The following is a 13,379-nucleotide window of genomic DNA, read 5'->3' on the forward strand; positions in this document are numbered from 1 at the left end:
TTCTATGAGCTTTCCAAATATATATCATGGGGCCATGTGTACTGACAGGGATGTTTAAGGTCTTTGCAAGGGCTCTATATCTTTTTCCATTCAAATGTTGTTAATAATGTTGCTCCTAAGAACTTTGGCAGGCTGCTTCTCCTTGATTGCTACTTGTGTGAAATTTTCCCAACCGGTGGCAATGTGCAGTTGTTTTGATCGTATGCAAGCAGTAAGTTCACGAACCAGGACAGGTGCACCCTCAAGATTGCACAGTGCCCGCCAAGACTAACGATAAGGGAGGTAAGATAGAAGCCAGCAGTCACTCGAAAGTTATACAGGGAACAATAAGCAGTGAATTGCCCCACATTCATCTCTGTTCCTACACTCCATGCAAAACTCCTCTGCTACAAAAGAAGCAGGGAGACACGCTCAAGCATTTATACCAATCACAACCCTTTTGGAGCAATGAAGAAACAAAAATAGAACTTTTTGGCAATAATTCAGCTCAACGTGGATATCATGCTTTTTATTGAAGTCTTTTGTTCCCCAGTTTATCTTTTTCCAATGAAATATTTTGGGTATTTTAAAGGCTCTGCATGGTCTTAATGTTGTTTTTACTGTTTGGCCTTTTATCAAAAGCTGATGTCTGTTAAAATGTGAAGCAGTGAGGTGATGAGCTGTATGGTATACTGCGATATATCAATCGTTAAGACCGAAAACTGTCCTGTCCCACTCTGATGTGGAGGTATGGAAACGGGTGAGAGTGGTGTGTATGTGTGCATATGTGGTTTTGGGGAACGGAGCAGACGTAGAAAGAAGAAGAAGAAAAAGAGAGCCATGTCTTTGAGGACAGCTCAAGTTACTGAAGCCCTCTTCTAAAGTACTGTGCCTGCTGGGGCACAAACGCAGTCCTGGTTTCTAAAAGATGTCAGATGGGTGTGTGTACATCTGTTTACATACCCTGTAACCTGCACACACACTACTAGAGATGTCACTATACCAGAATTTATTCATTATTATTGATGTTTATTGACATAAACATTATTGTTTCAGTAATATAGTGGAAAAGATTGAGCAAAAGCTTAATACTTATATATAAAAAAAGATCAAGCATAAATTTGATACTTAAAAAGTTATATTGTTATATTTCCTCACGTTTGACTGACATTACCTGAAGATATTACAAAGCATAGCTTAAAGCAAAAGGGTTTTTTCCTTCGTTTACTACTTTATCAGTGAAGCAGATGTGGAAGAAAACATCGGCACCATGTGAGCCGAGTCTTAAAAGAACATAATAGGATGCAGTGTCCATTAATGATGGGGCTCTAGTATGTTGTCATTAATTTGTCATTAATTTGGCCGCAAAACTGTAAATAATCTAGTAAGAAAGATTGAAATTGCAGATGTTGCACACTTGTTTGGTCATCAAGGGAAGTGTTTTTTTTTTTAAGATCAAAGACATTTTTCAGTCAAAAAAACCTGACACTGGTGTGAGGATGTCCTAAAATGTACCATTGAGGGGATATGATATCTGCCTCCAGCACTGAACTTGTTTACCCAGCATAGCTGCATTGCAGAATAATCATATCTATGTTAGGTACAATAGATATTAGGATTAGTATAGGATATCACATCACCCAGTGTTTAAAAGTTCAGCTAGGTTTAAGTGTGTCTTGCTCTGGTTTTCACATCATATATTAAGATTTTTTTTAACAGGCGGCAAATGAGTTTTTACTGTCAGGGGGGGGCTGTTACCATAGTAACTTGATTAACAGTCGTCAGACACAGGACTAAACCCATTTTTTGTAAAACCTTATTCCACATCCCTGCTGGTGAGTTTCAGTGTTAGAGAGCAAATACTCTTTTTTTCTTCTTTGGTCTGTTTTCTTATGTCAGTAATGGCTTCTTGACAGCTGCACATCTTTTCAGACTCCCAACGTCAAGTTGACTTCTTACAGTGGAAGAATGGATAACAACTGATCGGATCCGAAGCAAAAATGGAGCTTGATTTTAATTTTAAAGCAGCTTTAGGTGCTGGTTTTCTAAAGGTTTTTCTCTTGAAAAACAACATTTTGATGTTTATTCTTCTGAAGATAGCGCTGCTTCCGAGTCTTTGGCCTGTAAGCGTTTATACGCCTTCTACTGCTTTTTTTGTCATAAGTCATATAACTGGACCAGTTATTCACTCTTTCTTTTATCCTTGTAGTGTGTGAGTCATCTCAAATATAGTGATGAGAACCGCCACACACACAGAACTTGAAAACTTTCAAACTTTCCCCGACTCTGCTTTCACTTTTTCCCCAACCTTTCCTTCTTCTCTCGCAGAGTGTGAGGGGTGTGAGAGAGAGAGCGCGAGAAAGTGTGTGTGTGTGTCTGTGTGTGTTTGTGTGCGATCACACCTCCTGGTGTGAATGCTCTTGCTCCCTTTAAGATTTCATAAGCACCAATTAACAAGAAAAGTCCTAAAAAAAGAAGCAAGCATGGAGGGGGAAAATAAATAAAGAAAAATCACTCACCCCGCTGGCCAAAGAACGGTGTAGCACGAAAGACGAAAAGAATGACGAAACACGCTCATTAGAATAGCGAGACATCTGTTAAAACACACTTGTTGCAGCCTCCTGCCCTCCCGCTTTCGTAAAGTGTTTGTTCGGCTTGGCGTGAGGTGCAAATCATATGAATCATGTTAACCAATCATTTTGTAGTGCAATGAATGACTCTGACGATGGTGCCAAACCCCTTCTGCTGCACGCGTCCAACTTCTGTTCAACCAGCTCCATCAGTCCTGCACACAGTAGGCATATGAGTATTTTCTTGGTTTGGGTTGGGTATGAGTGCGTCACAAGCTGCTTGTCCAAATATTAGCCACTGAAATGAATTTTGAATGGAGGATTCCTGGAAAAACTTTTTTTTTTTTGATGTGACATGTGAACTTTACGTGCACTCTGTATAAAGTAACCTAGTATAAATGGCCATTGTGCTTACGGCCTGTCCATTCATGTTGAAGTTATGCAGTGTTGTTACTGCAGACAGTCTGTAGCAGAGTTATTGACAGAATGGTCGATGTGGTAAAGATGTATTTAATGTATTGCTAATGTATTCTAGTTGGATCATTGCAGCCTTTCAAAATTTCTGGACCTATGAAAAAAGTGGCTGAAGTTTTGTTGTGTCTAAACATTTGTTTGTTTGTTTCCCAGAGCAGCCGTGCTGCACAGTACAGAGCAGCCAATCGTAACAGAGGTTGTTTGAATTTATCCATTTTAATGACACAGGAGTATAAACAGTTGGCTTCTAAATGATGGAGAGGTTGGAAAACCACAGTGAGCCACAAGTGTTTTGGGGACATAAAGCCACTTAAATGTTGTAAGTGGACATCAATGGAAAAAAAGAAAAATATGGATGGAGTTTAGATATTTTAATGAAAATGCAGGATGGACTTGAGTAGACCCGGGTTGCACAGCCTTCTGGGTCAGTTGAATCCCTTCAACCTAAACTATTAAATATCCAAAGTACCCCTCCAAGTTTTAAGCAGGCTAATTTTGAATCGAGCTATTTTTACATGTGGTTTGCCAGATTTGTTAGTTTCCAAAAGTCTTTATAATAAAGCTGGCTTCATACTCTGATTAGAAAGCTGTTACAAACACATTATACATTAAGACCTTTTAGCCATGAAAATGATTTAGCTAGCGTAAAGTCCATTAAACTGTGACATGTTCACATTTCTCACATGACATAATCCATTCAGTAATTATTGAACGAATCAGTAATGAATGGAAGTTTTATCTTCTAACACAGTTGTGAGGTTGAATAAAGTAATCGTTTTTTGTTTGGTAAAAACTTATAAATTAAAAATGCAAACTATATATTTATTTGACGCTGACATTTCCATCACCTTCTCTTGAGCCGCCTGCAGTGTCAGTGTGAAACCCTAGGAGGATGTAAATCCCTAGTTTGGAAACCAACAGTACACACAGAGTATTATCTTATACCTAAAACTAAGCCCTTGGTTTAATTTCTGCTGTTTAATCTGTCTTTGCCATAACTAATGCTTACTACCTTTCTGAGGAAAAAAATACAGAAACTGTCAGTTCAGTCACCTTTTATTGTTACTCTGATTAATCTAATCAGTGAACATTTGCTTTTCTGAATTGACTGTGCTGACTGTGCTTGTGTGCCAGACTGCAGTAAAGGCAGTATATTCCTTCTTTTATAAAGTGAGAGGAAATATGGTAACTTGCAAAAGATCCAATCCCACATGCTTATCCATTTTGCCATGAAAACCTCACCTCGCATGCATCATAACTGCTCTGGCAGCATATTTAAAAGAGTCAAAGAAGACAAAACCAATGTCTGTAAATGTATTGCCAGTGAGATGTGAGGTAGTATGGTCAGTAGTCAGAATACAGTGTGTATAAAAAGGCAGTGAATTTGTGGCTCAGTGATGCTGAAAATAGTCTGACCATTAGTTATACTGCAGTCCCAGTGCAATAACAGTGCCTTACTGTAACTGTCTTTTAGACTAGGACTAGTCACTGTAAGGGACAGCTCTACTGTCTTTGCCTCTATGACTGAAAGGCCATTCTTAAAAGACCATTTTCAGAATGAGGGATGGTAAGACTGAGGGTTTTAAGTAGACACTTCTGATGAAGGCATCTGATGAAGTGAATAACATACCATCACATCCATCTAATCATGAGTTGTAATGAGCATCATGACCAACTCCCACCTGAACTCATAACTTGTTTCTTAAATTTATAAACCTGCCTGACACTAATAATAAACTTCTTCATTCTTCACACCATATTTAAAAAGCAATAACTGAGTATTTACGAACAGCTTATGTCAGCACTTAAGTGAATGACATGGAATTGACACAAGGCCCTTAAAGTAAAATACATTCATTGTTTCAACTCTTTGAAGGACCATTACCAAGTAGGCCTCCCAAGAGGCCTCCCAATAGGCCTATCCAGGTTTATACGTTTTTGCAAGAGTTGTTGTACAAATGTACAGTTTTCTTTAATGAGACACAACTTTTCTATCTGCAGCTGTCTTTAATAGAAATTGTTCATCAAAATAATGTAATACAGTATCTATAATAATGTAGTACTTTCACTTTTTATGCTGAAGTACATTTAAAAAGCAAGTACTTTGGTACTTCAACACAAGTATAAATATAAATATAGCACTTCACTGTTATTGGCACTGGAGTAATATTTTTCCAAAGTATATGGTATATACTTTTTTCTAAACTAAGAGTTGTACTTAGTCCACCCCTGTACTTACATACAGGAAAATAATGTATGAAAATCATCATTTAAGTTTAAAATCTTAACAAAATATCTTGTAACCTTGCGAATACTGACATAAATATTCAAGAATAGCTTTTTAAATATGTCAGTCGATGCTTAAGCATGTGTTATCAAGTCTCTACATAGGTAGCATTCAAATGAAGTGTTCTCGAAATTTGTTTACACATATTTTACAATCAGGTTTAACTGCATCTTAATGAATAAGGACCAATATTGTTTATTAAAAACAACAAATTCTACACAACATTTTAGATTAGAAACGGACTCTCTGAAGTAGTGACGTCGTTTTCTTGTAGGCTGGTTATATCCGGATTGATGGCAGCGTTCCATCTGCAGAGAGGATCCAACTGGTCCACCGCTTCCAGAATGATCCAGACACCCGGGTGGCTATTCTCAGCATACAGGCAGCGGGACAGGTGCATACACACACATGCACACTTTCTTTTAACAGTTTTTCCCCACTTCATTTGCACAGATTTATTTTCTGTAAAACACGTTCATGCTAATTTGTTAATGGAAGGTGTCTACGGAGCTTAGACATTTTTTTTTCCTACCCAAAAAGACTCTTTAAAAGTTTAAAACTTTTGTGTCACTGCGTTCTGTCTCATAAAGAGTTACTTAATAAGTCATTTCATTCTAGGAATAAGTGTATCTTCAGCCTTCTTCATGTATTTTTTTCATAACCTCTTCACTCAGCCTTATGGCAGTAAAGACATGATCCAGAGCCATCTAAAATGTCGCTGTAGGAACCTGTGCTGTTGCTGAATTAAAATCCTTGACCTTCACGGTACACTTTGTAAATGAGCTGAACTGTCCTGCAATATTGGTGTGTGCGTATGTTATCAGGGGCTGACTCTGACGGCTGCATCCCACGTGGTGTTTGCTGAGCTCTACTGGAATCCGGGTCATGTAAAGCAGGCAGAGGACCGCGCCCATCGCATCGGCCAAACCTCCTCCGTGCACGTGCACTACCTCATCGCCAAGGGAACCTTCGACATGGTCATGTGGGGCATGCTGAACAGGAAGGTAGGTCAGCAGCATTGAGCAGATATGTTCAAAGCTGCATAGCAGGCCAAAAGGTTTGAAAGCAACCCTAACTTTAAAATGATTCTTTTCAAGAACAGATGGTCATGTATTAGCATAAAACAGAATGTTTTAAAGATATGTAGCAATAATGTACCTTATTTGTTAGTTATAGTTTTACTGCAGGTTGAATTACATCCACCTCTCACATTCATGTGCGCCTGAATGCTTGATGAACTGAATCAGATTTGTTAAGGTAGAAGTTTGTAATAAAATAAAAATCAGTGAAAGTGTCAATTATGAACAAGTGTGAGGAGTGTTTTTCTATATTGTCGCCGTCCTGACAAAACCTTGTATCCCCAAGATGGTAACTTTACAGGAGAACGAAAATGGAAAAGTTGATGGAGCAAGATTAATTAAAGTTATTTTGGATTTCTGTTGGTCCGTTCATCAAATTTAAAAAATTGAACTGTGTAATGGATACAACTTTATTTTAAGTGCAATATTTAATATATTTTAACATAAACCAAGTAGGTTACTTGCTACAGATTGCAAGAAAAACATCTGTAAGATACCTTGGAAACTCCTATGGCTGGATCTCAAATGGCTCACTGCTCACTGTATAGTGCAGTATTTGTCAGTTATGAAATTTTGTCTTTTGTCCTCAAATGTTGCACTTTATGTCCAACGTGGTTCTTTTTCAGACACACTGTGCTCTGTTTAGAGGCAGTAGTCATTATTTTAAGACCTACATGCTGCACTTTGTAGGGAGAAGGGAGTCATTTGAGACAAAAATTAACCATTTTGTCGGTTGTTCACAAACTGACTTAATAGTAATGCTGAATGTTCCCATACCCTGTGTCCGTAATGTATGTTAAAACCTACAATAGGATGAGGCTGCTTTTATTGTGGTTGGGGATTTTAACAGGGCAAAATTGAAGAAGGTTTTGCCCAAATACTACCAGCACACTAAATTACCCACCTGAGGAGAACAGACTCTTGACTACTGCTACACCGCAATCAATGACAGTTACAAACCCCCCGCCCTACCTTCAGCAAAGCTGATCACACCTCTATTCTTCTCCTGCTCACATACAAAGACTTAAAGGCTGAGGTTTTCACGGACGTCTTTAACATCTCCTTAAGACTTTCAGTGATTCATAAGTGCTTTAAGGAAACCACAGTTGTTCCAGTCCCCAAGAAATCATCTGTCACCTGCCTGAATGACTACCGCCCTGTTACACTAACATCTACAGAGATGAAGTGCTTCGAGCGGCTGGTCAAAGCTCATATCTGCTCAGCACTTCCAGCCACCATGGACTGTCACCAATTTGCATACCGCTCCAACAGATCCACAGACGACGCCATTGCACTAACGATACACACTGCTCTCACACACCTGGACAGAAGGAACACATATGTAAGAATGCTGTTCATAGATTACAGCTCACCATTCAAAACAATCATCCCTGCTAAACTCATTCCTCAGCTCACAGACTTGGGTTTGAACTCTTGTCTTTGCAACTGGATACTGGACTTCCTGAGGAGCAGACCCCAGATGGTGAAAGTTGTTCTCTTCCACACTGACTCTGAGCACAGGGGTTCCCCATTGATGTGTGCTGAGCCCCCTCCTGTGCTCCCTGTATACGTATGACTGTGTAGCCAAGCACACGTCTGATATCGTCTTCGAGTTTGCTGATGACCCCACCATCCTAGGCCTCATCACTGATGGAGATGAAACAGCTTACAGAGACGAGGTCAGCGCTCTGTCAGAGTGATGCCATGACAACAATCTCTGTCTCAACATCAGCATAACAAAGGAGATGATCGTGGACTACAGGAAGCTGCAGAGGGGTCACTCTCCCCTATTCATCAATGGAGCTGAAGTGGAGAGAGTCAGCAGTGTGAAGTTTCTAGGTGTACACCTCACTGATGACCTCACTTGGTCCCTCCACACCAACACATTTGTGAGATCTGTCCGTCACCGTGTGTTCTTCCTGAGTAGGCTCACAGGCTGCGTCAATGTCTGGTACAGCAGCTGCAATGCCTGTGACTGCAAGGCCCTTAAGAGAAGCCATCATTGGCAACAACTACCAGCCTTATAGGACGTCTACCAGTCCCGCTACCTCAGGAAGAACAAAAAGATCCGGTCAGGCAGCATCACCCAGCACTCTGCCTGTTAACCTTCCTGCCATCAGGCAGGAGATTTCACAGCATACAGGCTACAACAACCCGGTTAATGAACAGTTTCTACCCACAGGCTGTCAGGCTTCTGAACAAGCTGTGAAGCTGTGGGTCCTTCCCCAGTTACCATTTCACTCAGTCAGTTTGTCAACATTATTATTATACCATTTCATCTCTGCTATGGACAGTAACACCTTAACACCTTAACACCTTAAATAACAATAACACGGTCACTTAATTCACTTTAAAATGTATATTTTCTCTATTTTTTGTGTATATTTTATGTTTTTTATATTTTACTTTTACTTATTTACTTTCTGAGTGATTATCTGAGCCTCACTACAAGCATTTCAATGCATAAAATGTCCTGACATGTTGTGCAAATGACAAATAAACTTGAAACTTGAAACAATAAGCAACATTTAGCTGTAGGAATCAAGGAGCTGTGAATTGTTAAAGCTACAATAAGCAATGGTTTGTAAGTAGTTCTCAAACTAGTCCTTGGGTGCCCCCCGAGACAATCCACACTTTTGCATCGTCCTAGGTGTGGTGGGAGCTAGATTGGAAAAAAAAATGTCCTGAGAACTGGTTTTAGGATGAAAAAAGAAAAGGAATTTTGGACTGATGCTTAAATTCCCTTAGTTTTATTACTTTTTCTTATCTACTTCATTGAAACATGTTTTTTTTTGTTGTTCGGGAACTCAATAATGCGTCATTTAAACAGCTTTAAAGAAGAAACGAGCATTTATCTAAGACAGTGGTTCTGAAACCCTTCCCCAGATATTCCACAATTTGCTCACTCTCAACACGTACGAATAGAACAAAAATGTGGACCAACTGGGGGGCCCTAAGGACTGGTTTAAAAACAACTGCTGGAAGAAACCATACAAGAAAGCAACTTAAGAGTAGTAAGCATGGGAAGATACAAAACTAGAAGAAGTGATTTCCCAGTCCAGTTTTAGCACATTTGAGTTCTCAACTCTGAGCACTTTTCTTGTAGAAGTGTGACTGAGATAATGACTGATTTGCCGGTATTGACTAGGAAACGGTGACGGGCAGCACTCTGAACGGGAGGAAGGATTATCTGAAGGCAGAGGAGGGAGATAAGGAGAAATGGGACTTTCTGAACTTCGCTCAGGCGTGGACCCCGAGTGACTGCGCCATTGGCGACGAGGACGACAAAGAGGGCGTCTTCTTCTCACATGTAAAGCTCAGTTTTTCAAACCAGAACGTTCTGGTTAAATCCTGTCCTGGGACTGATGGGCTTTTTTAAATGTGAAGCAACTCATAGATGTGGTTTGTAACTTACTTACCAATTAACTTACTTTATGATTAGTAAGCTAAAGGTCTTCCACAAGGGGAAGACTGTTAACTCTAAGTAGCCTTCATAGTTTCATTGAAAGAGAGGAAACTGACACAAACCCATATCAGCAGAACTTTATGAATGCTCATATAGTTGCAGTCACAATGTACATCTGTATGAAGTAAAAGCATAAGTACACAAAGTAAAGGTCCCAAACTATGCCCTTCATAAGCATGTGAACGCGGAGTACATTTCATGATGCTGACAGTACAACTTCAACTGTTTGCTTATATCAGAAATAGTCGATTGACCCGAGTGACCTCACTGTAGCTAGGTAGTGGAGGAAGAGAAAGAGCAACAAAAGTTTTTCTGTCTCCTTATTGTTGTTAATTCTTTTTCTGTTTTTTTTCCATTCTTTGCTTTTTTCATCCTTCAATCCTTCCTTTCTTCCTATAGTTTGAGAAAGACAAGCAGCACGACATCCGTAAATTTTTCTCTCCCACTGCGGATAAAGACAGGAAGAGGAAGAGAACGGGCGATTCCTCAGTTGCTGGCTCTCCTCCTACCCAATCACACGATCAGCTAGGAGCCAATCAAAGCCCTCATAACCCCAATCCTGATTCTGCTGAGGATTTTTGCCCTCAGGTGAAGCGACTTAGGCAGGCTAGTCCACTGTCCCGACGCAGTGGAGGGAAGAGAAGCCCACTTACGCCACTGAGCGCCCCCTGCAGGCTCTCAGCAGGGCTGCAAGTCCCCAGACACAGCCAGACGTGGAGCTGCGGAGTGTGCACCTTCTCCAACAGCGGCCTGCTTCTACGCTGTGAGATGTGTGAGACACCCCGAGCCCAGAGAGGTACACACATATAACACACTGTCATGCAAACAAATGGTGTCAGCAACAGATGACAAACATTACAGGATACATTCTTTTCTATTCATGTTACAGTTTTATTTATATATATATATATATATATATATATATATATATATATATATATATATATAGATATATCAAAACATCATATCTCCATACTTTATTTTTAATGTAATTCAATGGAACCAGAGTTTTTTCAAAGTAATTTTGGGACATTTCTGTTGGTCTGCTCATCGTTAAAGAACAGCAGGGATTTTTTTTAATTATATCAAAGTTTTTTTCCCCCCAACAACAGCCGTGTGTGTGTGTGTATTTATATATGTGTATACTGTGTATATATATATATATATATATATGCGTGTGTGTGTGTGTGTGTGTATATATTTTTTTCTTTTTTTTTCTATGTATATTATACATACATACACTATATTGTCAAAAGTATTCATTCATCTGCCTTCACACACGTATGAACTTGAGTGAGTTGTGTGAGGAATGGGATGCCATTCTTAATCCATAGGGTTTAATATGCTGGCGGCCCACCCTTTGCAGCTATAACAGCTTCAACTCTTCTGGGAAGGCTTTCCCAAAAATTGGAATTTTTGACCATTGTTCCAAAAGTGCATTAGTGAGGTCAGACACTGATGTTGGACGAGAAGTCCTGGCTCGCATTCTCCACTCTAATTCATCCCAAAGGTGTTCTGTCATCCCCAAACTGTTCCCACAAAGTTGGGAGCGTGAAATTGTCCAAAATCTCTTGGTCTGCACGTCTCCACTGCTTTAGAGTCCAGTGGTGGCGCATTACGCCACTGCATTTGATGCTTGTACTGTTTGTTCCTTGTTGCACCGTGTTGTTCCTGGAGGAATGTAAATTCACTCCACTGTGTACTTGTTCATAGATGGAATGACAATAAAAGCCTCATGACTTGGCTTTGTATTGCGCTTGGTGATGTAAGGCTTGGATGCAGCTGCTCGGCCATGGAAGCCCATTCCATGAAACTCTCTATACTGTTCCTGAGCTAATCTGAAGGCCACATGAAGTTTGAAGGTCTGTAGCGATTGACTCCTCAGAAAGTTGGTGACCTCTGCACACTGTGTGCCTCAGCATCCACTGCTCCCCACTCATTTTGCGTGGCTTACCATTTCGTGGCTGAGTTGCTGTCTATCCCAGTCGCTTCCACTTTGTTGTAATACCAGTTCACTGGAATATTTAGTAGCAAGGAAATTTCAAGACAAGACTTGTTGCACAGGTGGCATCCTATTACAGTACCATTCTGGAATTCACTGAGCTCCTGAGAGCGACCCATCCATGTGTGTATGTATATATGTGTGTATGTATATATACACACATACACACACATACATTTCACAACATCGTCATTGTGAAACATATCCAGTTAGACAGTCTGGTAAATAAGAAGGTGCTGGCTATTAATGACTTTAAAAACAAATAAAATCACCTTACATTGTATTATGTATGGAACAGGAAGCCACTGTAGTGCTGCAAATACTGGAGTAATGAGTTCATTCTTCCATGTTTGAGTCAGAACTCTTGTTGCTGCATTCTATACAAGCTGTAGTTTGTCTGTGCTATACTCTTTTTGGGTAATCCAGTGAACAGTGCATTATAGTAATCTAAAGCATGAGTCAGCTTCTTAGCATCATGCAGTTTGAGGGCCTGGCTTGGTTACACTAACAATGTGAGACTTAAAACTTTGGACTTTACCACCACCACATACACCCCCCTATCATCCACATCCGCTCCAATGGTAATACAACAAGTTATGCTCCCTAAGGTCCCCTGACTACTCCCAGAGAAAAAGAGCTTCTGAAGAGAACAGGGGCATAGTAAGGTGTTGGTGTGTGAAAATGACTCATTGCTGTCACATGAACAGTGTGAGGGACTGAGCAATGTGATTCAATGTTGTTGCTTATGTTACCAAGGAAAATATTGCAAAATGTAACACTGTTCACTCTGTTTACCTATACTTATACTCTATAGTTACAATGAAGTTTCTCCTAGTTACTAATATGCTACCTTACTGGCTGGCGAAGTAGTTTACTGTGAGATAAACTTGTCACTTCTTCCATTGTCACAACCGTCCTAGCTGTCTATGTCTGCTGCTGTTACAGGTTAATTGATTTTGATTTTGTTTTGGTGTGATGTAGTGATGGGCATTGCTTTCAAATTTGATTCCAACCTCTTATTAATGTAAAATTTACATTCAGAACAGCCAGACAATTTTATTTTGGCCAATTATTTATTGAATAATTTATTATTCAAGTTAATCCTAGTTCACTGGCAGTGAAGAGTTTCGTACTCTTTCGAAAGTGTGCATGGGACTGCACACATGGAGCTTCGAGTTCTGACTGAGATCAGCTGCAGTTGTTTAAGAATGGATTACTTGTTCCTGCTACGCAGAGAGTCTGTGTGTCTCTCTGTGTGTGCACTCTCTTATCCCCATATATGCGTTGGTAAACACTCCCTGCATATTTTTCTGGACCTGCCCATTGTCTGTCTTTATGTGCCGTATTGAAATGTAGTTGATTCTATCACAAGCACTGCATCCCCATATCCACATAATATGGATAAAACACTGTACTGATTATACTGCTGCATATTGCCATAGCAATACTCATTGTAATGTACCATAAAGACATTAGTGAACCCTTTATGAATCATTTGTGATCTGTGGTTTTGGGAGGGTGT

The 13,379-nt window shown here is 39.9% G+C and overlaps 1 protein-coding gene across 3 annotated transcripts in view; it reads left to right on the forward strand.

Moving 5' to 3' along the window:
• zranb3 (zinc finger, RAN-binding domain containing 3) overlaps window positions 1-13,379 on the forward strand; it is a 98,677-nt gene that overhangs the window by 51,237 nt on the left and 34,061 nt on the right. For all 3 annotated transcript variants that reach the window (XM_017694574.2, XM_037534321.1, XM_037534320.1), the window contains 4 exons: window positions 5,585-5,704; window positions 6,135-6,314; window positions 9,538-9,699; window positions 10,255-10,651. In XM_017694574.2, coding sequence (XP_017550063.2) covers window positions 5,585-5,704; window positions 6,135-6,314; window positions 9,538-9,699; window positions 10,255-10,651 — 859 coding nt within the window. The remainder of the gene's footprint in view (window positions 1-5,584; window positions 5,705-6,134; window positions 6,315-9,537; window positions 9,700-10,254; window positions 10,652-13,379) is intronic.

Source organism: Pygocentrus nattereri, chromosome 25 (assembly GCF_015220715.1).
Source record: "Pygocentrus nattereri isolate fPygNat1 chromosome 25, fPygNat1.pri, whole genome shotgun sequence".
Taxonomy (NCBI): Eukaryota; Metazoa; Chordata; class Actinopteri; order Characiformes; family Serrasalmidae; genus Pygocentrus; species Pygocentrus nattereri.